The 27,883-nt window shown below is 31.5% G+C and overlaps 2 protein-coding genes across 3 annotated transcripts; one reads left to right on the top strand and one right to left on the bottom strand.

Annotated features, from left to right (window-relative positions):
- Nucleotides 1-1,986: 1,986 nt before the first annotated feature.
- Nucleotides 1,987-8,516, bottom strand: LOC119609525 (bifunctional glutamate/proline--tRNA ligase). Its single transcript, XM_037964348.1, has 6 exons — nt 8,305-8,516; nt 7,227-8,162; nt 6,942-7,113; nt 5,791-6,862; nt 2,377-5,129; nt 1,987-2,317 (listed from the first exon to the last, which is right to left on the bottom strand). Exons 1-6 carry the CDS (start codon nt 8,345-8,347, stop codon nt 2,161-2,163), a joined length of 5,133 nt encoding a protein of 1,710 aa, XP_037820276.1. The 5' UTR covers nt 8,348-8,516; the 3' UTR covers nt 1,987-2,160.
- A 264-nt stretch (nt 8,517-8,780) lies between these two features.
- Nucleotides 8,781-22,285, top strand: LOC119609523 (AP-1 complex subunit sigma-2). 2 transcript variants are annotated; one of them, XM_037964344.1, is made up of 5 exons: nt 8,781-8,943; nt 9,099-9,277; nt 9,348-9,456; nt 10,399-10,536; nt 22,090-22,285. In XM_037964344.1, the coding sequence occupies exons 1-5, from the start codon at nt 8,941-8,943 to the stop codon at nt 22,132-22,134; spliced, it is 474 nt and encodes a 157-aa protein (XP_037820272.1). In that variant the 5' UTR covers nt 8,781-8,940; the 3' UTR covers nt 22,135-22,285. The 2 variants fall into 2 exon arrangements, with proteins under 2 accessions (XP_037820272.1, XP_037820273.1); XM_037964345.1 differs by lacking the exon at nt 22,090-22,285 and adding an exon at nt 16,840-18,814.
- The last annotated feature ends 5,598 nt before the right edge of the window (nt 22,286-27,883 follow it).

Genomic DNA, 27,883 nt, shown 5'->3' with positions numbered 1-27,883 from the left:
TCAATAAATTTATTTATTTATTCAAAAACAATGGCCGTAAGCCGATAGGGCCTAATTGGCTAGTCTACAATTAAATATACTTATAATACAAAAATATAATTGGTACATTATTTAGTAGAAAAATATAACATATATTTATAATTTTTTAATTATAATTTTCTTATTTTTAATAGTTAGACTTGAAGTTTTGCACACACTGATTAGGATTCTATAAATTGGTGAAAATAAAGATAATATTATTAGCCTAAAAATGACAGTAAAACATAATAGGAGCGAAATGCAATAAGGTTATAAAAAGATTTTTTGCAACAAATGAGTTATACCAATTAAATATTTTATAAAAACTTAGGGGAAATGGCTGTACAATATACATTTACATAGTGGAATATCATTAAAAATAGGCTCAGGGTTAGTTATGAATTCGACAAACAAATATTTTTAAATGCATATAATGAATGTGAAAATTTACGTTCCTGGTAAGGAATAACAGTATTCCATAAGCGCGCTATGTTAACTCGAAATGATCTCGTCATAAATAATGAAACATGTGCTGGACATATTAAAGAATGTGTTCTATTTGAAATAGCAAAGTTAAATTTATTCTGCAAATAGTCAGGTTTACCATATTTTATAGTTTTAAAAAAGAAAATCATTTTTCTCAACTGAACATATTGAAAGAAACTACAACCAAGTAAATCAACGTAATATTGAGAAACATGATCACTAATCCGAAGTCCATAAATATAACGTACTACACTATTAAAGGATCTTTTTAATCTGTCAATGTTGGAGTTTGAAGTACATGAGTAAACTTCAATACCATAAATTAATAACGGTAAACACAATGATAAAGCAACACGACGTTTTATTGAAGAGGGCAAAATAATAATGGCCCTAACATTGACCCTTGTGGCACACCTCGGTAAATTGGAATCCTACTAGAAACTTCACGTTCTATTTGAACAAATTGACTGCGACCATGTAAGAAAGAGTAAATGAGTTTACAGGCACTTGAACTATAACCAAATGTATGTGAGAGCTTATGGATCAACAATGAATGATTAATCGAGTCGAATGCCTTACAATAATCCAAAAAAATTAAAATACTAACCAAATCCTTGTCGAAGTTTTCCCTAATAGTTTCCGTGATTTCCAGAAGTGTGCCAGTAGTACTAAATCCTTTCCTAAAACCTGATTGATGTGGATGAATCAAACTACAACTATTTAGATGATGTAACATTTGTTCCCTAATAATTAGTTCCAAAACTTTTGAACAGACTGACAAAATACTGATAGGACGATAGTCCGAACAATTCCTAGGAATCTTAACTTTCGGAATCGGTACAATCCTACCAACCTTCCAAATTTTAGGAACTACCGATGTTGTCAACACCCTGTTAATAATAAATGTTTTAAAATAGGCAGTATTATGAATTTAAGAAATTTAATATGAATTTGATCAGCACCTACCGCTTGAGATTTATATTACACTTAAAATTTTAAAAAACTTTCCACATTTCTAAATAAGTTGATTTTATCGGTGTCATATCTTTGGATCTAGAAAGCATAGAGGAAATTATCGTATGTCGAAATAAGTGATTTTGTCAAACGTCCACAGAAAAGGAACTATTAATGTCTTTGAAAACATTGTTTATTGGGGTATATTACTTGATTAGAAGAGAAAAAAATACTGCAATTTGGATATTAAATACGGAACTGTTTGGAAATGCATCACTGAACTGCATTTACATAAATAGTTTGCGATGTTGATGCAAACATACTTAAACGCTTTTTTTTAGGTTTGGGAGTTATGCGCATTTTGCGATGCTGCTTCAGTCGTCCTACAAAATCACGCTGTATCAGGTGTGTCAAGCTTCCTGACTGATTTCCCCTAATATTCCCACCACATATATAATTTACATAACAAAACCAGTTATGTACTTTCGAACAGGCCCGTTTAACTCCTTTAATAAAAAACTTTAAAAATTCACTTTTTATGAGATACTAATTAATAACTGAAAATCTTTTCGTATATTTTTTAAATAAAAAACTATCAATTATAGGTAAATGTGGACATTAAAAGAAAAACAAGCATATTTAAATTGTATTAATAAATCTCGTAAGGGGTAAAATTCGTCACTTGGAAACATCGTTTTAAACTTAGTAACTGCGTCCAAACAAGGTAAAGTACTTGGGTTTGTTCGTACAACCAGGATGAATACATTTGTCAGCAGCAGTAATAGGAGCAGGCTGATCAAAAGGTATACACAAAGATTTGGCACCCATAGCTGGTGCACCAGGTTCAGCATCTTCGTCACTATAAAGATAAATAAAACTGTTAGTAAATGTTTTAATTAAATTATTTTATAAACTTACCGAGCACTATCCGCCTTAATTTTATCCTCACAAGAAATTTCACCACAGAAGGGCGACAGTAAAATATTCTTTTGGTCTAAGAATTTGCAGAAATCAGCCCAGTTCTTGGTGAGTTTTGTATGACTTTCCAAATCGACCTTGGCCTTGGCCAACATACTGTCATGAATGGTTTCCAATAGTTGGGAAATCTTTGATTCAACATTTTCCATAGCTAAAATAAGTTTTTCACCGGTATCTCTGCGTACGGCTACGATTTGTTTGGCCTTCATGTCCTTGGGACCCAATTCGATACGCAATGGCACACCCTTCAATTCCCAGTGATTGAATTTCCAGCCAGGAGAGTAGTTATCACGATAATCACCCTCACAGCGAATACCCTTGGCGCACAATTGCTTTTCTAAGGCGCGGCAAGCATCCAAAAGTTCTGCTCTTTCGGTATCCTTGGTGTTGACGGTTATGCCGCAGGGTACAACAATTGCCTGTATGCACGCTACGTGGGGTGGTAGAACAATACCTTGATTGTCAGAATGTACCATGATCATGACACCAATAGTACGGGTGGTAATACCCCAGGAGTTTTGGTAAACGTATTGTTTCTGTTGAGTTTCAGGATCTTCAAAGACGATTTCAAACATTTTGGAAAAGTTTTGGCCCAAGTGATGGCTCGTGGCGCCCTGAATGGCACGACCAGAGGCTGATATAAAGGCTTCAACAGTAGTGGTATAATCACCTCCTGCAAATTTCTCCTTTTCAGTCTTGCGACCCTTTACTACTGGAATGGCCAGTAAATCGGTGTAAACTTGAGCATACAATTCCAAAATGTCTAATACTTCCTTGTCAGCTTCCTCTTTGCCGGCAAAGGCGGTATGACCCTCCTGCCACAAAAATTCTCTGGTGCGTAGGAAAGGTTGGGGATGTTTAAATTCCCAACGTACTACATTATTCCATTGATTGAGGCGAATGGGCAAATCACGGTAAGATTGAATCCACTTGGCGTAGGCAGGGTACATAACGGTCTCAGAGGTAGGTCTTACAGCTATAGGTTCAGCCAAATCAGACTCTCCTGACTTTGTGACCCACGCTACTTCAGGGGCAAAGTCAGCAATATGATCCTTTTCCTTCTCCAAAGCAGCCTTGGATACAAAGATGGGGAAATAGCACTCCTTAACACCCATCTTAGTGATTTCGGCATCAAACCAATTCTTAATGAATTTCCAAATGGCAAATGACCAGTGACGGAGGATATAACAGCCTGAAACATCATAGTATTCGATGAGTTCACCTTTAGTGATAACTTGGGAATACCATTCGGGTAAATTGTCTTCCTTGGTGGCTTCCAAACCCAAACGGGTTTGTTTCTTTACGGCGCCGCTAGCAGCTTCTGGTTCTTTTTTCACTGGCTTAGCGGGTTTGGTAGTTTCTTTCTTTTCCGGTCCGGACTTCTTCGAACTGCCACCACTACGGCCGGCAACAGGAAAATCGATACCAGTAACTTCCTTGTATTTTGCTTTAAGCGCCAACAATTTAGCTACTTCCATATCAATTTCCTCTTTAGGTGCCTTATTGGTTTTGGCAGTGCGCACCTTTTCTCCCTGTTCAGTGATTTCCTTGGTTAGCAAATCCTTTTCGTTAGCTGGAACAGATGACATTTTTACTTCTTGTTTAACTACAGCGGGTTTTGTGTCTGGTGTCCAATCTTTACCAGTTAAAGTTTTGTATTCGGCCTTAAGTTTTAACAATGATTGTACTTCGGGATCGATGACGGCTTTGGCGGCTTTTTGTGATTTTAATTGGCGTATTTTATCACCTTGGATTTTAATATTTTCCAAAACTGCCTCAACGTCAGAATCAGCATCAGCGGCAGTCAAATCAATAGTTTCAGTTTTTACCGTATTGGCAGGAGCTACACAACCGGGTTTCCACTCTTCACCAGTAAGACTTTTGTAGTCAGTTTTCAGAGCCAATAACAGTTTTACCTCTGGTTCAATGGTGGCTTTATCAGCTTTATTAGACTTCAATTGTCTAATTTTATCACCTTGCGCGGCAATTTTATTTAATAAATCAGTTACAGCCAAGGTGGAGGGTAAATCTGGACACTTTTCTTGTTTCACCACAACAGGAGCTACTGCACCAGGTTTCCAATCACTACCAGTTAATTGTTTATATTCAGCCTTTAAACTTAACAGAGTTTTTACTTCAGCATCTACGGCTGCTTTGTCCGCTTTGGCTGATTTCAATTGTCTTACTTTATCACCTTGTTCGGCAATTTTGCTTAAAACAACTTCTACTGCTGAGTTGGCACTGGCGGCAGCAGGAGCGGGAGAGGAAGACTTAGCGGTGGGCACTTGTACGCCGGGTTTCCAATCCTGACCGGTTAATGTTTTAAATTGGGCTTTCAAGTCCAAGAGGATTTTAACTTGTGGTTCGATTTCAGTTTTGGCAGCCTTTTTAGCCTTAAGGTCTCTAATTAAGTCACCTTGCTTTACAATGCTCTCATTAACTGAGCTAGCATCATTAGCAGAAGCTTTAGTTGTAGCGGGGGTAGCAGCAGCAGCTGGAGTTTGTCCTGGTTTCCAATCTTTACCGCAAGCAGCCTTATAATCTGCCTTCAAAGCCAATAGTTTTTTAACTTCAGCATCAACTTGAGCTTTATCAGCCTTTTTAGCCTTAAGATCACGTACAATATCACCCTGTTTGACAATCTTTTGATCTAAATCTGCAACAGAATTTGCAGGTACACCGTTCGATGTTGGCTAAAAGAAAATTTCATTAAATTTATTAAAGATTTTTTCTATTTAATAATGCAATAATATCAAATGTATACGTCAGCATATTCCCCATACACTATGTCTACTACGAAGAATGTCTCATTTATGTTATAGCGCACATGAATACAAATGTAACTGACAAGCACTTTATAAAAAACAATCTTCATTTAAACTTCAGTCTTTTAGTTAAGTGTGCTTGCTTGTCTGCATTCATATTGGCTTAGTCTGCAGTGTGTTTAGTAGCTGTTGAGGTTTTGATCTACTCCCCACATTTGAACTTACTCCGTTCGAAAAGAATGTTGTTAAACAAATGAATGATGTTGACACAATGGCACGATATTATTGTTTGATAATGTGAATATATTCTCTTTATTTTGGGATCTTACTTCACACGCGTGAGTGAATTAAAATAAGTTACAAAGAGAGTTGGAGCTTAGAAATTGGGGAGTAGTTGAGAGAAGTTTGTTATTGTTCCGGTGCTCTTTTGTTTGTAAACTAACTCATTTGCAAAGAGAATAAAAAAGTGGTAGTATTTTAGAAACAGAGGTAAATAAAGAATGTGAGTAATCTAAATTTCATCCAAAATGCTCAATTCTGAAGAGAATCCTCAAATAAAAAAATATGACAAACAAAAAACACAACTTACCGCTTTATTAGCATCCTGATTGGTGGCAGTATTAATCTTCAAACCCGACGAAGGCATATCCTTAGTATGACCATCAGGAATAGAGAATAGAATAACTGGTGAGGGTACATTCGAATAAGCACTGGGTGGAGCATAGGCATTGTCAACCTTAAAGAAACCACGACGTTGCAATTGAATAATGTCACCCTTTTTGCATTTCTTCAATTCAGGATCACCCAACATTTGAGTTTCTTCGCGTGTTTTATGACCAATGAATTGTTTGAAATCTTCATCTTTACCCAAAACCGCTTTACTAATGATATTATCAAAGTACACACAGTAAGTGGGTGGATATTCTTCAGCTTGATCTTCTACAGCCAACCATGTAAGTTTAAGGGTCTTCTTAAAGTCTTTATTGTCCAAATTCAATGAAGCATCAACGCTAACTATTTTACCGTTGGCATCTTTGTTGATCTTATTGATCATCAAATTACCCCAATTGATGAAGGTGGCATTTTCACCCTCCTTCAAAGCCTCAGCGTCAACATAATCAATATAGATTTTGGGTCCCAATGTAACAGTCTTCTTACCCAAAGACTCATTCTTGGGATGGACAGGAACTTCGATTTTTTCTTTCTTAGCACCGGCTACATTTACAACAACGCGATTATCGTATTCGAGGGCAGTATAACGTGGGGCAATGGGATCGATGACCTTCTTGTTGAAAGCCCAAATCTTATCCCAATTCATAAAGACAACAGACTTACTGGAACCCTGAGCGATAATGAATTCCTTTAAACCTTCAACGGTCATACCACGTCTAACAATACCACGTACAGTAGGGAAACGAGGATCATCCCAACCATCTACTAAACCGGAATCAACAAACCAGGTTAGCTTACGTTTGGACAAAACCGTGTTGGTCATGTTCAATCTACTGTATTCCCAAATGTAGGGTTTGCGTAGTTTCAAGGCATCAATAAACCAATAAAATTGATCGTCACGATCGTGATATTCCATGGTACGCAAAGTGTGTGTAACATTTTCAATGGCATCAACGATGGGACAGGCAAAATCGTAGGTGGGGTAGACTCTGAAGAAAAAAAAGTTGGATAGATGGAAAATTAATATGGGAAATTTGGTTTGAAATGTATGACTTTAATTTGACTTACTTGTATTTGGTACCCGTTCTAGGATGTGGTTCATTTTTGCATCTGTAGATGGTTGGATCACGCATACAACCATTGGGCGATGACATATCAATTTTGGCACGCACACAACATTTTTGACCGTATTCAGTGCCATTTAACATTTCCTTCCACATAGACATGTTCTTGGCAACATCTGTAAAAAATATATACGTTAAAAATGATGAGCATGGTATGGTGCTATTTTTTAATCCATTTGTCTGTTTATTTTTATCTTTCTATATTTCTTGAATATATATTTTTACTCACCATTGGAACGATTCTTCGATTCGGTTCTCTGTTCACGTTCAGCCTTCATTTGCTCGGGAGGAGTGTCATCAACATAAGCTTTACCCTCATTTATTAATTGTTCACAGTAGGACAACATTAAATCGAAATAGTTAGAGGTGTGGGTAAACACATCCGGTTTAATGTTCAACAATTCCAAATCACCCAAAATAACATTTTCAAATTCCACGGTTTCTTTAGCGGGATTTGTGTCATCAAAACGCATAATCAATTTGCCATCGAAAGCTTGAGCATAGTATTGATTCAAAAGAGCAGCCTTGGCATGACCAATATGCAAATAACCGGAAGCCTCTGGAGGGAAACGTACCACCACTTTGCCCATTTCGGCACCGGGTAAATCAACGAATTTACCTTCTTGCTTACGTTCTCCAGGTTTAGAAGTGACAGCCGGAGAGGCTTCCTTAGAATTCTTCGAACGATTAACTTGTTTGGCGGAGATTTTAGCTTCCTCGGGCAAAGAATTGAGAACCTTTTGAATAAGTGGCTGAGCACTTATCAAATCATACCATCTCTGCACATGTTGGGGTATACCCTTGGCAGCCAAAACCTCATAGCGTGAGTGCATTTCATTGTATAAAGCAAAATCGGCTATGGTCAATTTGTTGGCTACCAAATAGGTAACAGGAGCTATGGATTTATCCAAAAAGGTCATGGCCCAGGAGATGTCATCGTCACAGGTTAGTGAGAAAGACAACCAATGGTCGATTTGTGTGCGTTCAATAGCGGTTTCACCATACAATTTATAGGTTGGAGCTGCCCTAGCTAAAGCACGCAAAACATCGTTGTTGGAGTAGCAAGACATACGTCTGCCATCTGGATACAACAATGAAGTTTCACTGCCCCAAACAATTTCCACTGGCACTGTGTCATTAATTAAATGCGCTGTAGCCAAACCACCTGCAATAAACAAAGGCAATATACTATTTTATTCAAATGAAACAATACATTAAAATGATGAAATTTTTTCGGAAGCCTGCCAACAAATGCCAGCGAAATAACCTAAAAATGTTGAATTAATTGTGCGAATTTATATACTTACTGATTGGCGGATTATTAACATTGGCTGTTAACTTCAGAGACATATTTCCTTGCTAATATTCACAATATTAAGGTCGTTTATAGGATATTTATTAAGAAATTCCTGTATTTTAAAAGAATTTCCACAAATCCACCGAAAAAGACGTGTTCAACACACGGCACTTATTAAGAAAAACTGATAATTGACATCTAACCCAGGGATAAGAAAATGATAATTGCATTCGTACAACAACTATTAAAAAACTACAACAACACAAGGTATTTTGTTATTGTTTTGTATAGTGAGGCTGTCAATTGCTATGAAATAAAAATAAACAAGTATGTTAGTGTTACCACCTTAATCAAAACATCTTGAATTTGTGTACTTCAGGTCGGTGTTCATGACATATGACACATTAGCTTAACAATAGCAACTCTGTTTTTATAGTTTTCTTTGCGTTTGTATTCACCTGATGACAGCTGTCAAGTGCATTTTTCACTCTTTTTTCTTTATCTCTTTATTATTCATTAAAAATTTTTTTCCTGTGTATTGTGCTAGTGAAAATATTCTTTTCTCATGATTTTTTATGAAAAATAATTAAATTATCTGAAGGTCTATTAAGAAAATTGTTAAAAAGTTTAAATTTAATATAGCAAAATGGTAAGTTATGAAAATTTATACATTTGTAGGGGAATTTTCCACAAAACATTAAAATTGATGACGCGCCCCAATATTGTAAATTTAGTACAGTGGGTGCTCCGCTGCTGCTTACAATTACGATTTATTAATTTTTTTTTTTTTTTCTACCACTTTAGATGCTCTTTATGCTGTTATTCAGCCGTCAGGGCAAATTACGTTTACAAAAGTGGTATAATGCTTATCCCGACAAGGTCAAGAAGAAGATTACCCGTGAATTGGTTACAACCATTTTGGCTCGTAAACCCAAAATGTGTTCCTTTTTGGAGTGGAAAGATTGTAAAATCGTTTATAAGCGGTAGGTTGATACTGTTTAATAAGGAATATAGAGTTTCTTTTTATACAATAAGTTACTTTTTATTTTTCAGATATGCCAGTTTGTATTTCTGTTGTGCTATTGAGCAGAACGACAATGAATTGTTAACTTTGGAAATTATTCATCGTTATGTTGAGCTTTTGGATAAATATTTTGGTAGTGTAAGTATTCAATCAAATTGAAACAAATTATAACAGATTTGTGCTAAAAAGGAAAGGGAAAGCGTAATTTAGGTTTAAAATAGGAATACCTACATGTAATTTTTTAAATTTAACTTCTGTCAGGTCAGGTCATAAGAAATACTTCTAGGCTTCTATTTGATCAGTTGTGCGCTCCTTTACCAAAATTTCTGTTGCGTATCGAACTCACGACTGGCCGGACTGATGCAGTAGATTGCTAGCAACTTACCAATACATATCTACGTTTCACTTGTTTAGTGGTTACTGGCTTCTTTAGAATTTTTCGTACCGCTTACTTGTTTGGCAGAGCATTTATTTAGGCAAAAATTAAAAAGTGTCAACGCACTAATGTAAATCAAACTATCTCTGTATACGTAAGTGCAGATCTGTGGTCATATTCCAGACTGCGAATATTTAGACTGATAGAATCAAATAGCTCTATTTTGCCTTTAAAATAGAGATATCTAGTGTGATTCCTACGTTGACATATTCCAGATTTCTAATATAACACTACCAACAATCGGGAGTATAAAATCAAAAGACTCTATCTAGTCGCCTGTCAAGTAGAAAGGGAGTTCGAATGACTTTTTCCATTCAATTTTCATTTAATACATTTGTAACTGAGTTTTTGACAAGAGTCCTTTGTAATTTGGCGCATATACCGGTCTTTCATAGAATTGCATTTCGATAGAAAGTGGAAATTTACTTAGTTAATAAATTGTTTAAAACTTAAAAATCAATAACTTTAAACAAATGACAATTTTACTTTGAAAGTTTGAAGTGATTTTATTCCAAAAAAGTTGTTGTTTTCCTTTTTTGAAGAAATATATTATTCCACTTTCGATCTGAAAGTGAAAGCCTCATAAAGACATTTGATGACTTTATTAAAAAATGATTAATATTTCAATTTATCTTCATTTCCAGGTCTGTGAATTGGATATCATTTTTAATTTTGAAAAAGCCTATTTCATATTAGATGAACTGTTGATTGGTGGCGAGATACAAGAAACCTCAAAAAAGAATGTTTTAAAGGCAATTGCCTCACAGGATCTACTGCAAGAGGTTAGTACACCAGAAATGTTTGATTTATAAATTAAACAAAATTAAATTACAATTAAACAAAATTAAATAATATGCATCCTAAATTAAACAAAAAGTTAAAAAAAGCAAAGCATCCAACTTATAAATTTTACAAAATTAATTTTTAATTATTTTTTTATTTAAATTCAGTTTTTACATTTTGGTTTTTATGCATCTAATGCTAAAATTTCATTAATTGTTGCTTTCTAAACAAGTTTTCAATGATTATAATTCTTTTATAACAATTTGTTTTCTAATTATGATAAATTTATTTTCCTTTTTTTATTTTTCTGTTAAAAAAAAACTAAAAACAAACTTAAACTGGACAACAATTGAATAATTAACAATTTTAAAACAATTTTTAAATTTTGTTTATATTTTATATATAATTTTATTGCTAATTGTTGTTTTGCTTTTTGTTGTTTTGTTTTTCTACTTCATTTCTTTAAAAGCAAGAAGAATTTTTTTATTCTTTGAATTAAATTCATTTTCAAATATTTTAAATATTAAAATAGGTTTTAATTGAAGAATTGAATAGTGAAATTTTATTTAAAAACTAAAGTAATATAACTACTTGCATGAATATAATTTATTTTGCCTAACGCGAAGCTCTTTTATTTGTTTTTTATTATAATTATAATTATTATTAATTATATATTTTATTTAAATTTTATTATTTTATTAGTTAATATAATACCTTTTTATTTGAAATGTATATCTTGTCAATTTATAAATTGTTTATTGAATATAGTTTTTATTTCACTTGCCATTTGCCATATAACAAAAACAAGACCTTATGGTCTTTAACTAATGCCGTCCTGTTTATTTGTTTTTTAAAATATATATTTTATGCCATTTTATTTACAATATCTTAAATTACAAAATTGTTTTGTATAGTAAATGTAGTCATTTTGTGTAGCTGTTCTTTTTTTTAACATTTATAAGGTATTTTTTTCTGTAAGTTTTGCATGATTTTCGTTTTTAGTCCTACAACATATTGTGCTGTGTTTGCTGTAATTGTTTTAATTTAAATAGATAAGTTAGAAAAAATGTTTAGGGTTAGAAACAAGTTAGAGATGTGCAATTAATCGATAAGAAGTACTTTTAATTTCATAAAAAACTTAATGCAACTTTCCTGTAATAATTAAACTGATTCAATAAAAATCCAATGAATATTTTAATTGATTTACTGCCCATCTCTTGCTTAAAAGTTTCCCTTATTGAGCATGTTTCAATATTTCTTAATCGTCCTCCCCTCGAATGTTTTTTTATGCCCGTTTTAAAACCACACTAATCCAAAACAGATAACCCTACGTAGTTATTAATAAATATAATAAAAATACTTGTGTCTTGTTAAGTGTTTTTTAATTAGATAAAATTTTAAAACAAAATGTAATGAAATCATAAACCAAAAATACATCTTGCAAAATGTATGTATTTGATTAATCATAATGTTAACCCTTCCATGTTCGTTTTCTTATTAATGCTTACCCAACAAACATTTACTACTCCTCTACTACTACTTGTACTACTACTACTACCAATACACCACCTACAAATTGTATGATGTTGTTTAAATAATTAAAAATAATAATAACAATTAAAAAAACAATCCTCTACATACGTCTGTTACTACTACTACCACTATCACCTCTAACATCAGGACTTCAATGAGTATTTAAATTAAATTTTGTTAAGTGTATATTTCCCTTAAAAAAACCAATCATTCTATAGTTTTAGTAACAATTTTATTTATGTGTAATTTATTAAAAGAAATATATATAAATATTTATAATAAAAAAATATAATTAATTTATTGCTAATAGTGCTTAACAATTATTTATCTTAAAATCAGAGTATTTCTTTACAAAGCGGATAATATAGTGACTTATTTTTGCTAGTTGAGAAAACAAAATGTTGTTCTAGATAAGTAACAAAATTTTAAATAATAACGTTACAAGTTATAATAAACACGACAGACACTCTTCTTAATGAACTGTCCTTGTAATAAGTCTATTTAACAGACTACAGTTTTCAAGTGTTCAAAAACAAAATCTACAAATTAACAATACTAAAGACTATTGCAAATAGTCTTTGTTAATAGTAGCAAAGGGTTGAATATGAGTGAAGTCTATTAATAAAAAGTTTTGAAACTTTGATTAACTACAAATTATTTATTTCCAAATACATAAAACCATAGCAAAGCTAACCTTGAGTCAAAACTTTATATTATCAGAGTTTATATATAATTAATATGAAGAATATAAGTTAACAAAAAAGTATTATTGTGTCAAACCTCATTATATCATACCGATTAGTAATTGTTGGAAGATAAAATAGAGGGTTCTATACTCTAGAGCAAATTAACTTTATATCCAAACTTTATACTCAACATTTTTTTTCCGCTGACAACAACAAGTCAGCAGTTCGACAAAGAGTCAATGCATACGGAAAAGACAGTGATTTCCACTAACGTCTAACCACCTATTTGATTCTAAATTGCCTTTGTCCCGGATATAGATGATCGTCACTTTAGTGTAAGCGAGAGAGTGGAGACTTAAAAACAAACTTAAGCTTTTTGCCTGCCTCTTCGTAATCTACGATTGACATCCTCGTAGGACAAGCACATGTTGAAATAGTTAGACACCTGGGCAGTCGGTGGCTAGGGGTAACCCTAAGTGGTAGGTTAAATATGTACTGGGAAAGGTCTGATCTAAATCGCTGCTATCTGTATCGATATTAATTTAAAGGAGAAACTTTTTAAATATTGATTTTCGAGCTGGTCTGTTTTGCGTTGGCGTTAAACCCAATAGGAAATTATCATCTTTTTCCTTTCCATTTACCAATAGGTAGAACTTCTCGGTTAGCATGAGCCATATAGCTGGCTATGACTTGTATAGTTCCTATACCACTCTCCCAGCACTCTATTTCAAAGTCGTTATTCTATAATCAGAAAGGATAAAGATATATTTAGTTAAAATACACGATATAATCTTACCTGACATCGTCCCTTAACTCAGAGCTAAATAGGGAATATTTTTAAGTGACATGTGTTCCGGAACCAGATCGCTTTCATAACGTAATTCTATAGAAACAATGGAAGGGACACCCGAAAAAGAGCTAAAGTATTAACAGCAATTAAAAACAATGACCTGTAGGATTTGTAATTGCTTTAAAAAGAAATGATCCTGGAAGTTTGAGATAAACCTAAAATACCTACCACAACGTATGAGTATTAGCAAAAAATATTTATTACAAGAATACGTATCTCGGCGTGCGGGTTGTTATGATTTACACGTATTCTTTATATATCACGACCCGCTATTGAAAATGTATCTTCTATGAGACGCACATTCTATATATTAAATATTCTTTGGTATTCGTTTGTCAGCAACAGTTTTTCACTATCACTCGAAGTGCGGCAGGAATGCTGCTGCTGTAATATAAAAAGATTCTGCAAGTAATTGAATGCTGACGCCTGGATTTATGCTAAAGTTTCAACAGCAATTGTTAAAGATTTTGTGGATTTGTAGACTTAAAATATTACCCAATCCAACCTAAATTAAAGACATTTTTAGTTCTCCGGAAAAAAGTTATTAACTTATTCTAATAGAAGTCTCTTAATAATATGAAATGGTCCTATAAATCAAAAATAACCCTACAATAATAGCCCAAACAACCCTCTCATCATGCTTAGTTTAGCAGGATAATTACATGAATTTCAATTCCCACATAACATGTCTTCACTTCCATACATTTTTATATTCTCGAAGATGCCTATTAAAAATTTATCATTCTGTGAAAATCACAAGAGTGTCTGTTAAGGTCAGTAAAAGTAGTTTATAAATTGTATCTAATACAACATTTTGTTTCAGTGTATTAAATAAAAATTTTTAGTTAAAAACCTTGTTTAAAAACATGTAGGAATAGGATTTGAAAAACAAATATTTTAATAAATTTTATTATTAAAAAAATCAAAAGTCCATCATTATGTTGAAACTTCATCAATATGTATTAATTTTTAACTTTTTTTATAGTTGTGTGTGCGTGTTTTGTTAATTTTTTTTAGAATATAATTTTATATAGATTCTCCAAATCCCTTTTTAAATAAGAAAGACAATCAACATTGGTTTGTAATACATAAATATGTAATTCCATCTAGGTGTTTTTGTATATTTCTTAATGTTTATTAATATTTAAAAAAATATATACAAAACAAAGCTGTAAATTGGGGCTTTAAGTGTATAATTGTAGATCAATTTAACAAAATTGTTTCTGAGTAAGAAATTATATACATACATGTACATATATGGTCAATATTTAAAGAAGAAAAGTGAAGACATTCAGACATATGGCGAATAAAAGGGTAACGCTCTGTTACCTATTCTCTATTTATTTTATTCCAATAAAAATATGAACTTATCATTCACAATAGTTGATTTAATTTGTAACAGCTGTGAGAATAGCTTATAAAATTAATTGGTAACAGCTGTGAGAATAGCTTATAGAATTCCATCACAAAATATATACAATGTTTTCACTTTTTTTCCAGAGAATGAGGGAAAAAGAAAACTTAATGCACCATAAGAGGAAATTGACTTTAAAATTTAATCAGTAAGAGTTTTTAAATTCCATAAATATTGACTATTAAAACATTTAATAAATCTTTTATAACAGTTTTTTACTGATTTTATTTGTAATATTTGTGTTATTTCTTTGCACTTTTCTTTGTAAACAATTTTTTCGTTTTTTTCCACTACTCGTTTTTAAAGTGTTATATCTTCTTGTCATTTCAAAAGTCATAGTTCTTAAATTACACTTCTTTTATAGACTTTACCATATTTGTTTTTCCTTTCTATGCTTTTTCTATAGGTTGACGTTGTAGAAAGCACTTTAGAAGAACTTGGACTTTTTTAATTCCCAAAAAATTATTATTGTCCTTAAAAACGTAATTAGATTGTTAAAACGAACTTTTTATGTTATTATATAAATTTTTTTATATAAATGTAGCTTGGTGCCTCCATTTATAAAGTAGTTTTGTCTTTTTTAAAATGGCGTTTTCTTTTCGGGCAAAAATTTTGCTTTTTTAACTTTAACCCTACACAGTTTTGCAAAAAATTTCATCTCTTAAGTGAAGAAAGAAAAAAGGCACATTTTTAATTTTTTTAATGTTGCCTTTTTAACAGTAAGAATTATTCTTAATCTGTGAATTCGATTTCTTAAAGAAAACATTTTCTATATAAATTGTATGAAATAAGTGCACATTATTTCGCTACATTGTTAAAATAAGGCAGAATTTTTAAAGGGCCAGGGCAAAATTTTACACTTTAGCATATAAAACGCCATAAATCACATACGAATACTATACGACATTGTTTAGGGAATAATATTTTAAAGTCAACTATACATATATTTAGGTCCAACGATTTTTAATCAAAAAATATAAATATAAATTTTAGGAACAATTAAAAAAAAAAAAAAAAAAAAAAGGTCTAAAAAGCCAAAAATCTATTTAATTTGTATGAAAAATCATTAAGTTAACTCACATTAAAAAGAAGTTAATAATTTCAAAGTTTTAACTTACTAAATTTTATAAATGTGCAAAAGTAATTTATTAAAAATTAAACAAAAATCTCTTTTATTACTAAAAAAATCAGTTTTAAATCATTTACTATACTTGTTAATGATTAAACGTTTACAGCTTAAATGCGACATAAATTCTTTAACAAACTGTTAGTTTAACAATTTGATTTCAAAGTAAATAAATGAATGGATTTGTTTCTTTAAATATTGACTAAAATACCCTAAATCCCTCTGTTTTTGATTTGTTTTAACAAAATTTTGTTGTATTTGTTGTTATAATTTTTACAATTTATTTTATAATTTTTAAAATTTGTTCACTTTTTCACATATTTTTCCCAGCCCAAAAATAAAATCTCTCAACATTATTACTTTCCAGGCATGGAAAATTTAAATTTTTAAATAGTACTAACTTTATTCAAAAAGAGTACTTTTCAGTCCATAGACTAGTCTTTTCATTAATCCATACACTAATCTATAGATTAATACGTTCTCTAGTCTACAGTCTATGGACTGCTTAGTACAAGTTTCTAATATTAAAAAGTACCTAATATCTCGTGCTGTTATTTTTCGTTGTCAAAAAGCACAATAGTACTATATTTTCCATCCCTGTCACTACTATTCTTCCTTTTTGGGTAAAAATACACTTTTTTATATACACTTCAACAAAACTTTTTTCTTTCTATACTTCTTCTTCTTCTATAGGATGACGTTATAGAGGGCACTTTAAGAGATATTGGACTTATTTAAAAAAATCCAAGAAAAACACTTGTAAACAAAGAATTTTGTAAAAATGCACTTATTGCTATTTTATTATTAAATTAGAATTGTTACACTAAATGCAATTTTGTAGTAGTACTTACATTTTTTAAAAATACACGTAACTTATTAGTTCCAAAAGCCCTTATTGCAACATTTTACACTTTTAGTAGTTTTAGTTTTTTTATAAATCACATTGTAATGTAAACATGACATTGTTTAGGGAATATAAGTTTTAAATATCAAGGAATTAACATATGATTCTTTTTTCACCACTACATTTAAGACCCACCATTTTTTTTTAAATTATTGATGATTGAGTGTAGAGAGTAGTTGAAATATAATTATTAAAATGTGAAATGCAAAAGAGGGATAATACCTAACCTAACCTATAATTTACTAGGTAATTTGTAATTCCATTAAAAAAAGAAGTTTCAGAACGAAATATTGTGATGTCAGGCTTAATCTTTTTAAAGTTTAAAACTGAGAGTGATTATGTCCTTGATATAATACAAGGGAACCATCATGTGGAGCCAAGTGTATCGGTCACTGGCCGTCTGCCTCAATAACCTATGATCCTAGATATATGTATGTATCTGTTATAGATACCATTGGGTCCTTTTAAATTCATATTCTAATGTTCATTAGTTTGTATGTATTTCTTTTAAAGGACCGATATCGGATCTTTCTTCACAAAAATTTTAATTCTGATTCAAATTTAATTCTTAAAATCAACAATTCACTCAAAGATATTATTTTAAGAATGATTTTGTAGATACTTTAATAAATTTATTCTTAGTCTATTATAAAATTCTGGATATATCCTATGGAAAGAATTGGTTCTGCTCCATCGAGTTGGCATGATATAACAGATCTTTATCTAACAAGAAAGAGTCGTTTCTTCGTGCCTCATGATGCCTTGATTCGTTTTTGGGTAAAACAAAGGGGTCAGATAATAGATCCAAGTCAACCTTTAGGTCGCTGCCTCAATAACACAGGCCGACAAAATTTTAAAAAAGTCGAAACCCTGAGACCAGCAATACTTTTCTAAAGGATTGAGCCATACAGAATCCGTATTTTCTCCATCACATCTTGGATTTGAGATATAGCGTCCTTTAGTTAAAAAAAACGAAATTTTTGGCTCTTTTTGAGAAGTTATAACAGCCCAAAAAAATTGCCATTTTTTAAACTTCAAGACACAATATCTCGAATCCCATATGTGATAGAGAAAATGTGGTCTCTGGGTTAAAAATTTGTCGGCCTGTGTAAAATAAACTAAACGTTTAGCTCAGCCATTTTGTTTCGCCCATTATAAACACTAGACTTTTGGGATATAAAAATAATATTTCGATTATTTTACTCTTAATGTGTTAATGTTTAACAGAATGAAAATTATTCTTTTGCATTTAAATTTTAATAATTATTTATTTAAGACTATATCTGGAAAAAGTTCCAACATATTTTCTTTAAATTCATAAAAAATGTCCATTACTTCCAATTCCCCCCTCTCTACTGCAGCTTGAAACTATTTTTATTAAATACTATAACTAATTTTTTAATGTTCCTACATTTAATTCCATCTAACGTGCCAAAACCTAGAAAAAAATTTTAAATTTTTATTTTCGAAATCATGCAAAACGACAGAAATAAATTCCTTATAAAAACAAGTTATTATAAAGAAAAACTAAATTTTTTTCCAAATTTACCCTTAAGCAATAATAAACAAAATACAACAAAAATATTAATTAAAAAAAAACTTTCAGCTAAATGTTTAAAACAAACTATATACATAGAAAAATACAATATTTAACTAAAAATTGTTTATAAATATTTTAATAGTAATTAATAGTTTAATAAATTTAATTACAAAAATTGTATATTCTGGTGTTGTTATTATAAATAAAAAACATTTATTAAATATAAAAACAAAATTAAAAACAAATCCTGCCTTCTTATTACAAAAAAAACCAATGATTGTCTTTTTTATTTTATAAAAATTCCTGGTACTTTTTAAAAAATTTAGGACATAGAAAATAGTACCTTAAAATATTTAATGGTGATGTTTTTACGTAAAAAGAAATAATTATTAAAGCGTGTAAATTAAAAATAGTATTTTTCAACTTTCTTCTATGAATGTGTGTGTGTAAAACTGTGTAAGTGTTTTAGTGTGTGTGTGTGCGTAAAACATTTCCTTATTATATTTTATTAGTGTAAAAATTAAATTATTTAAAATTTAAAAACAATTAATCCTAAATAATATTTATGTTTAGTTAACAATTTTACCCATTTTATACTTTTAAAGCTTTTTTTAAAAGAAGTCTGAAAATGCTCTAAAAATATTCCACCACAATTTGAAAAATATATGTATTTAGTTAAACTCACTAAAATTGTCTTAGTCCTTTAGTTAAACTGGGGTTTATGGTGTAATTTGTTTTAATGTAAATGTGTTTTGTCAATAATATAAAACAAACTTTTAGCTTAATGTGCTTTTTATTGTAACTGAAAGCCTAAAAAATCAACAACAACAAAACATGTAAAAAATATTTATAAATTTTAATAACAAGTATTTAATTATAATAATATAAAATTTAAAACAAAATGTAAGTATATATTATTATGTAAGTGTATTTATTTTTAAATTTGTTTTGCAATTTGGTTAAATTAATGTTTCATGCTTTATTTTAACAAAGCACTTAAAATTCTGCACAATGGCTTGGTGGGTTAGAAAAGTTGTGTTAAAATAGTACTAAAATTGACCAAAAACAAATTTTTATGGATTAAAAGTACTTAATAGACAAACTATGGATTAGTCCCTTGATTAGTCTATGGGCTTGTCTATGAAATAGTCTTATGACTAGTCCATGGAGTAGTCTATGGTTAAGTCTATTGAATAGTTTTTGGACCGGTCTTCTCGTGGTTTATACGATTGACCAAATTATAGTCTTGTCTATTAAGTAGTCTATGGATTATACTATTGACTAGTTTATAGTCTTGTCTATTCAGTAGTCTATGGATTAGTCTATTGAGTAGTATTCAAACAGTTGAATTGATCTATAGTATAGTTTAGAGACTACTTAGTCTATTGACTAGTCCATTATATCAACTATTCCATTATGGTCTAGTTTATTTAATAGTCTACGGACTCATTTATTGAGTTTGAGAGTTTATTGATCAGTCTATTGACTAGTCTACTGATTTGTAGACTACCCTATTAGCTATTTCAATGTTAGGTTGAAAGAATGTCCTGCTGGACCCTTTTTATTAATGGAACGTGGTGTGAGTGAGTGTAATTATTGTCCAATGGTCAGAAACACAGTTTACTGGTGGTAATTCCTTAGAATTTCTAATCAGTGTTCCCGAGTTATGTAATATGTATCTAGAATAAAATCGCTCCGAACATGCATGCTATATTTTCGTTTGAATTCGTTTATGCAATTTGGTGTTGTTATAAATACAAATATAAAAAGCTTCTCGTCCTTCTCCAGATATAGACCTTATATGATCTCTTTAGTTATACACACTGTTTCATTATTTTAAATGGCCGTATGTTATTATTTCGACCATTAATTAAACTCTCGTTACTTTTGCATTCGTCAGATAAACATTCTCAAGTTCTCACCTCCGATTATTCCCGAGTGGACTGACACCCGAATCTGTTTCGTCCGAATCTGTTCGTGCTATTTTTTATTTTTTGGTCCGTAAGCACGTGTGTCCATTTAGAGTACGGACCATCATACTAATATCAGATTTTCTTTGTTTCATTATTCTTATTGGCCGTATGTTATACTCTCGTCCATGTTTTTAATTCACCCCTAATTGGCTCGAACAGTTTTGCATTCGTCAGGTTAACATCTTCAAGTTCCCATATCCTTATAGCAACTACAATCGCTCTTTCGTTGCCGATTATACCCGAGAGGCCAGGTACCCGTATGATGCAAAGTTTCCCTTTGGAAAAGTGTTCGCTAAAGGCGAACCTTAACTGATATCGTTCTAATTGCCCCTTGGCTGTCGGTAAATGCTTTTCCAATCCAGTATACATATGTACATATTTCGTTGTCATACCTACTTCTGCCTAGACGGTTCTGTCTATGTTATGACATCGGGCAGTCTGATGTTGTAAGGCCCCACTTATATCTGAGTAACATGTACGCTGAACTACCTGTAGTAGTTTTATATTACTCGTTTTGTACAAAGAAGTCTAGCAAATTATTGACCCACAACTTTACGCTTTTATAAACTGCAAAGAAGTCTTCTAGAACTAAGCCAAACATATTTGAGCCGCAAATAAGATGAGCCGTAATCGTTCTTCTGAGACCGATATTAAGTACTCGATAGTGATTTTCAAGTGAACATATCTCAGCCGTGAGTAAAAATGTTGAGAAAGATCCAAATTCGGCAAAAATTTCGGTCGTGATAAATGGATTAAATTACTGGGTGATAATGTTAAGAACTAAAATGATCCTTTATTGAAGATTCGTGTGCATATGATTCCTCAATAAGTTGTATTTGGAGATCTGGAGCAAAAAATTAAAAGAAACTAAGCAAAAATGATAACAACAAGACGATGCCACACATCCACCAAAATAATGAATATATTGCGAACCAAATTTCCCCATCATATACATTTTGTTTTCTCAGGAAAGTAGAATGTAGATGTCCAATATTGTTTCACAGATCAGGTGTCATGTTCTTTTAAAATGCACACATTGCATTAGATTTCTTAAATTGTTTAGCTCGAAATATGCTTCAGTTTAAAACATCAATAATTTTTATTACATACAATTCCTTATTATTGGTCATAATCTAAAGAACTTTGGGCTTGAAGACTATAACACATCTACTAAGCTGATCAATATTCAATGGCCCCATCTACCAATAAGAACGACATTATAGTTATAACGAGGCCTCTTAGATTAGTGATTTTATTCTAGGTCGAGTTCTTAAAATTTAAATGGTTTTGGGAAAGAATCTGACATTTCATCATCATTTTTGGCAAACTTCCACCGTTACTTGCCATTACCATTATCTGTTATTTAACATTTTTTTTTTTATAAATTTGCCGATTAATACAAATTGCAAAAGAAAATTTAAATATATTTAATCAAAATTTATTTATAAGCATTTCTAAAATAACTAGTGATTATTTTTAAACATTTTTGTGCATTTCTTTTGTTTTCTTTTTCTATCTCATTTTAGGATGAAACTCCTCAGGGTTTCTTTGATGATCATGGTCTCGGCTAAGTGAAATATTTTCTAAAAATTACAATTATTTTTTTATAATATTTTACTGAAACAAACAACATAACTACTTAAACTGTAACTGCTGTCCTTAATTCCAACAAAAGATTAAAAAAAGACAATTATCACGATTTTTATCAAATAGAAATACATATTCAAAAGCGTTTTAATTAAAAATGTCTAATTGTAATTTTTATAAGTAAAAATACCTAGTATTATTAATTAATTTTTTTAACAATGGCCTTAATTATTTTTTTTAAGTTTCTCTAAATAAAACTTTAAATGATTTTATTTTCTTTTTAACTTTAACATTTACTTCAAGCGAATTTCTTTGGCACATTTTGCACCAAAAAAACTGTTTATCAAAATAAGAATACAAAAATTAAATATAAAAAAATAAATATTTTAGTTTTAGTTGCAAATTAAAAATTGTATTTAATTTAAATGTTTAGTGTGCATAACATTTTAAAATAATCAAACGGAATTTTTGCTCAATTATAAAAAAAACACAAATAAAATTAAAAGAAATTTGAAAGGGAAGAAATTATTACTAAATTAGATTTGAAATAGAACGAAAGGTAAGTAAATAGTGGTTACAGAGGCAATCTGAAAGGCTTTACACTTTATTGCGGCTTACACGCCAGTGACATAATAAAGTTTCTGGCCGAATTTTTATTAAGAAGTTATAACAGTTTATTTGGGAAAGTATTTCCTAAGATTAAAATCCCACAATTCATTTCTCGTTCTCATGATTTTCGGGTTTTCTGGAGGCTCATTATACAGATTTTTCCAAGACTTATTTCAGTAGCCATTAGGACCTACTGCTTTGTGCTATGCATAATTAGAGTAAACTCTAAACACAGCCAACCATTAAGGAAAATTTCCGATAAAACAAAGATTAAACATCGACCACTCAACCGCTCAAAAACCATAAATCATACTTAAGTATGCAGCAAAACTCAAGACCATCATCTCCACTCCTCCTTCCTCATCAACTCTTCAACCTTCTCAACACCATCCATCTCCACAACACTTCCATCTCATCCGACACAACCGTCTACATCAGCCATCCATCTCCCGAGGAACCTCAGCCAACTGACCATACAGAACAAAGTCCTGCGGGCAACTGGCCACCCGATTGTATGGTGCTCTGGTTGGACCCTTATGTCAAATCATTCCAAGGAAAGGCCGAGGATACATATGATCATCAGTAGTTTATAGTCTCGGCAGACTAGAGGTATTGCTAGCACCTCTTTTCCCCAAGATATTGCAATAAGCGATCCCTTTTAACCCATTAATGCCCACGGCGATCTACGTAAGGTAGAAATGTGAAATTTGGATATGAGAGTTTACTTGTGTATATAAACCGATTTTAATTAAAACATTTTTTCTATCTTGCCTTGTTTGGATTTTAGAAGACGTTACGTATACGTAACAGTGGGCATTACCCACGAATTTTTGACCCTTAAGTATTTTAAGTAAAAGTTACATATTTTTACCAAAAAAATAGTAAAAGAACTGGTTAATTATTAAGTTTTAAGCTTGGATTTGCTAATTTGGTGTATCATACAAAATTTTTTCATATAAAATAACAAATTATTTAAAAGTATAACATTTTAATTTGTGGAATTTTGTAATTTCTGTAATGTCAATTAATGAATTTAAAGAAATTTGTATATTTTCTTGCAGAAACAAATATATTGACTAACATTACACATTTTGCATACATTTACCAAAGGTCCTTGGTGCTAGAATCCTTGCAATTTCCTTAAAAACCCAAGTAAATGGTCATAATTTTCAACCCATGCTTAATTTTTGAAGGATAATTGCAATTATATTATATATATATTTAATATTCGCCAACTGTGCCTTGAACAAGTTCTAATGCGGTCAAATGGCATATCCTTTACAGAAATTCTTAAAAAATTTAAAATATCCACGAAAGGACGATTTAATAGAAACATTTACATTAAAAATATATTGCTTGTCATCAAATATCAATATTTCAAGAAAATATATTGTTTTGAATTACGTTAAAAACCCATTCCTCTGATAAAAAACTATTTTTGAGGCAGATTTCATAAAAAAGTAAGCAAGTTGTTCATTATTTATGTCGTATGTAGAGTGGGACAAAAAGTACTGAGAACTGCCCACTGTTACATATACGTAACACTTTTATTATCCTCTTTATAAGTCTCCGCAAGGACATGGTATATGTTTATAAACAATTAGGTAATAAACATTTATTACTTCTTTATAAGTTTACGCCAGAAACTTTTTTTAAAAACTAACTACATAGAAGTTATTAACATTCTAAGAATTCATTCCTCGAAAAATATGACTTTTTGCAGGTTTACGAAATAGACACTTTACAAAATAACCCAAAAATACATTCCTATAGGCAATAATTACTCAAATTCAATTTCTAATCGTTAAGAACATGTTAAGTTAACCTATCCATCAGAAAAAGGTAACTTTGCATTTTCCATTTCTGTGCATTTCGAGTTCAAATTCGAATTAATTTGCGCTACGTATATGTAACTGTGGGCATTAATGGGTTAAGGGATGAAAGTACGTGAAAGTTAACCTGACGAACGCAATACCGTTTGTTACAACGAGGGCTGAAATGAAAATATGAGCTAGAGAATACCATGAGGCAGCTTGGCACGGTGGGTAGAACAACAAAGAACATGTGGTGTATTCCTACTCCGAGGTATGATTCTAAGTGGACGTACAAAATAACGGGCACAGAAGAATGTATAGCATGTTCAGAGGACAGTGAAACTCTAGAGCACATTGTAATCGTTAAGCTTTCGTCGAATTTAGATCTAAAAATCTTGTGATATTGCGGTTATAATGTCCCTCACAAACACTGGTCTGAAAATTCGTAGGAAATTTGTAGTGGAAATAGCGTTTCTGAACATCGGACGATAATATCTTCTTTGATCATGATACAATCGATAGTGTATATCAATCTAACCTAACCTATTTGAACTAAGCTCTAAGCAATCTCACCATTTAAATGAGGTCGGTTCCGACTTTGAATCCTCAGATGATAGTAACAGCGCCATCATATCAAATCCCATAAAGGATGAAGGATGTGAGTGATAAGTGATATTGATAAGCCCCGAAGGATATATTGGATTCTCTCAATATCTGAAGCAAATATCTTCCGAATAGTAAAAACAACACCAAGGAGAAAAAAGGTCACCGTCATCTAATATAGTGTCCAAGACTAGCCATACCTCACTCAAAGAAGTCTTATGCCTGCATTCTGCGATTGAGTACGATTTTGTGAATGCGAGCACTCAAAAGAAAATTCTAAAATTGCGGAAAAAGCTAGATAGAAAAAAAATAAAAGAGCCACCATCTTACGCCAAAGTAGCCAAGAGAAGATACCGCGATGATCTTCGTTATCCGATGGCCATAATGCCAATAGACCAGGGAAATAAGGTTAAAGACCTTTTCAACAACAAGACAGTCAACCAGTGCAACAATCTCAAGAGATCGTGAACTGCGAATTCAGCTTGGGTGTAACGAGATTGATATCTCATCAATGTACTTGAACACTGAAGATTCTGGTGGAATGTATAGCTCCTCCTTGGATCGTTGACAGATGGAACTGGTCAATAAGAGGCATGTTATGTTATAAAAAAGCAAAAGAAGGAGCTTTACAATGAAAAATGAAAAAAGAGCCGCCATTTTACGCCAGAGTAGCCAAGAAAAGATACCGCGACGATCTCTGCAATGCAGTTACGATGCCTTGCAAAACCCTAATAGAACAACCCAATAAGTCTTGAGACCTGGTCAACAATAGATAGTAGACCACACAATATATGGCCAAAAAATAGATTGATCTCGTGTTGCGTTGAGTTAAGCATGTGTGCGATAATCACGGCATCTCATCAATATATTTATTTGAACACTGAAGAATATAGTAGAAAGTATCCCTCCTTTCTATGACGCTAGGATTGCTCAGAAAGAAGAGGGATTTAAAAAAACGCTGAAGAATGAGCTAGACATTGAAAAATGAAAAGAGTCATCCGATTACCGCCGGAAATCCGAAGGCAAAATAAGGTAAAAGACCTGGTCAACAATAAGATAGAGAACCACGCAAATGTTTCTAAGGGCTAACAATTTATAGGGTCCGTGAGCTGGTTGACATTTCATTAATTTACTTGATCACTGAAGAACCTGGTGGAAACCAACCAACCTCCCTGGAGTGGCACTAAGCTGGAACTGGGCAAGAAGAGGGACATTTCAGTGCCCTCAAACTTCACTTTATACATAAAAGGATGGAGGAGTAAAATGCTGAACTTTTATTGAAAAATTTTCTTTAATTTTCGATTTATACAGCGAATTTTAATATAGTTTTCGTTGTTTTTTTTTTAAATTTAGATTTTCAACTACCGTTACAGTTTTTAATAACAACAAAGTATGTGTCAATAAAGGATAAATACAAAATAAAACACAGTTTTTCAAACTGGCAACGCTATTTATTATCCACCATATTGATGTATTAAAAATTGTTGATTTATTTGAGTAAATAGCAATACACAAATACATACTTTAGGCGATGTGTCAAAGAATATAAGCTCAAAAGGGAAAATGCAAAAATAATGTTAACCATAAAAAAAGGATAAGCGAGTAAGTATACGACATGTACTACAATCGGACAAACACATACACACATGCTGGTACATACAAAAGTTATAGAAATAAATATGTGGGAATTTCAAAAAGAGAGCAAGAATTCAAGTACTCAGCCTAAGTATACGTCTGTATGAATGTGTTAAAATTATACATACAAATTTATATATGTATGTACATAATGGTGGAACAATGCGAAGCATAGAAAACAGAAACGGAATTGTTTTTAACACATTAAATTCCACAATAATTAAAATTATTGAGAGGGCAAGTACTTAAGTTTAGCAAGAGAGGGAGAGCAAAAGATAAAGGAAATGAGAGATATTGTGATATTATTATTAAAATGGAGCACAGTGGTATAGGAAAAAAAAAAGAGGGAAATAATTCGGTAACTTCTAAACGGTTAATCCGATTTTAATGAAATTTGGTGTGCACAAAGAGGAGGTGTTGTCGAGTTTAGGTTTTGAATTTGGACCTTATAGGCCAACCAGGGGCCCGGCGGGGGGTCATCAAATTAGGACACCTCGGCTATGTTAAATTTTTAAAACGATCCTATTTCTTCATTTGAGTTCCGATTTAAAAAAAATTTCGTATATAGAATCTCCTCATCGAGCACTATAAAAAATGTTGTCATAGCAGTAAATTATCTCTTATAGTTTAGGAGATATTCGCATTTGAAAATTAAAATTTTAAAATTTTTACCGTCCTTACTTTAGTTTTTTTTGATAATAGCAGGTCCAAATATTCCCGATTTTCGCCATTTTTTTTTATTCGCTTAACAACAAGTTTATATATCAAGCAGTGAAAGAATTATGTAAAAATCATGACTGAGTCCAAAGTTATAGGCATTTTAATTTAAAAAATTAAAAAAAGGCGATTTTTTGTCATTTTTTTGGGAAAAAAGTATCTTTTTCTTTTTAAGTTATCTAAAAAGTTTCTAAGAAGATGTATATAGAATTTATACTTTTTGGAAAGCTGACTTTACATAAAGTACGATAAATGAAACAAAACCTAAAAATTTTTGATACCGAGGGGACCATGTCCATCCAAAAAAACCCTATTTTTTATGGAAAATTAAATTTTGAGCAAAAATTCTCAAATC

Source organism: Lucilia sericata, unplaced genomic scaffold, assembly GCF_015586225.1.
Source record: "Lucilia sericata isolate MDLA Ls3-8-SP2 unplaced genomic scaffold, ASM1558622v1 Contig000999F_arrow, whole genome shotgun sequence".
Lineage (NCBI taxonomy): Eukaryota > Metazoa > Arthropoda > Insecta > Diptera > Calliphoridae > Lucilia > Lucilia sericata.
This window is presented reverse-complemented; position numbering and strand designations above follow the sequence as displayed.

Excerpts from the sequence above, each read along its gene's own strand:
- LOC119609525 (XM_037964348.1), bottom strand. The coding sequence starts at position 8,347 with ATGTCTCTGAAGTTAACAGCCAATGTTAATAATCCGCCAATCA. Across the intron at positions 8,163-8,304 it reads TGTTAATAATCCGCCAATCA|GTGGTTTGGCTACAGCGCAT; the intron begins GTAAGTATATAA and ends TGTTTATTGCAG. Across the intron at positions 7,114-7,226 it reads ATCGAAGAATCGTTCCAATG|ATGTTGCCAAGAACATGTCT; the intron begins GTGAGTAAAAAT and ends TATTTTTTACAG.
- LOC119609523 (XM_037964344.1), top strand. Across the intron at positions 9,278-9,347 it reads TGTAAAATCGTTTATAAGCG|ATATGCCAGTTTGTATTTCT; the intron begins GTAGGTTGATAC and ends TTTATTTTTCAG. Across the intron at positions 10,537-22,089 it reads CACAGGATCTACTGCAAGAG|GATGAAACTCCTCAGGGTTT; the intron begins GTTAGTACACCA and ends ATCTCATTTTAG.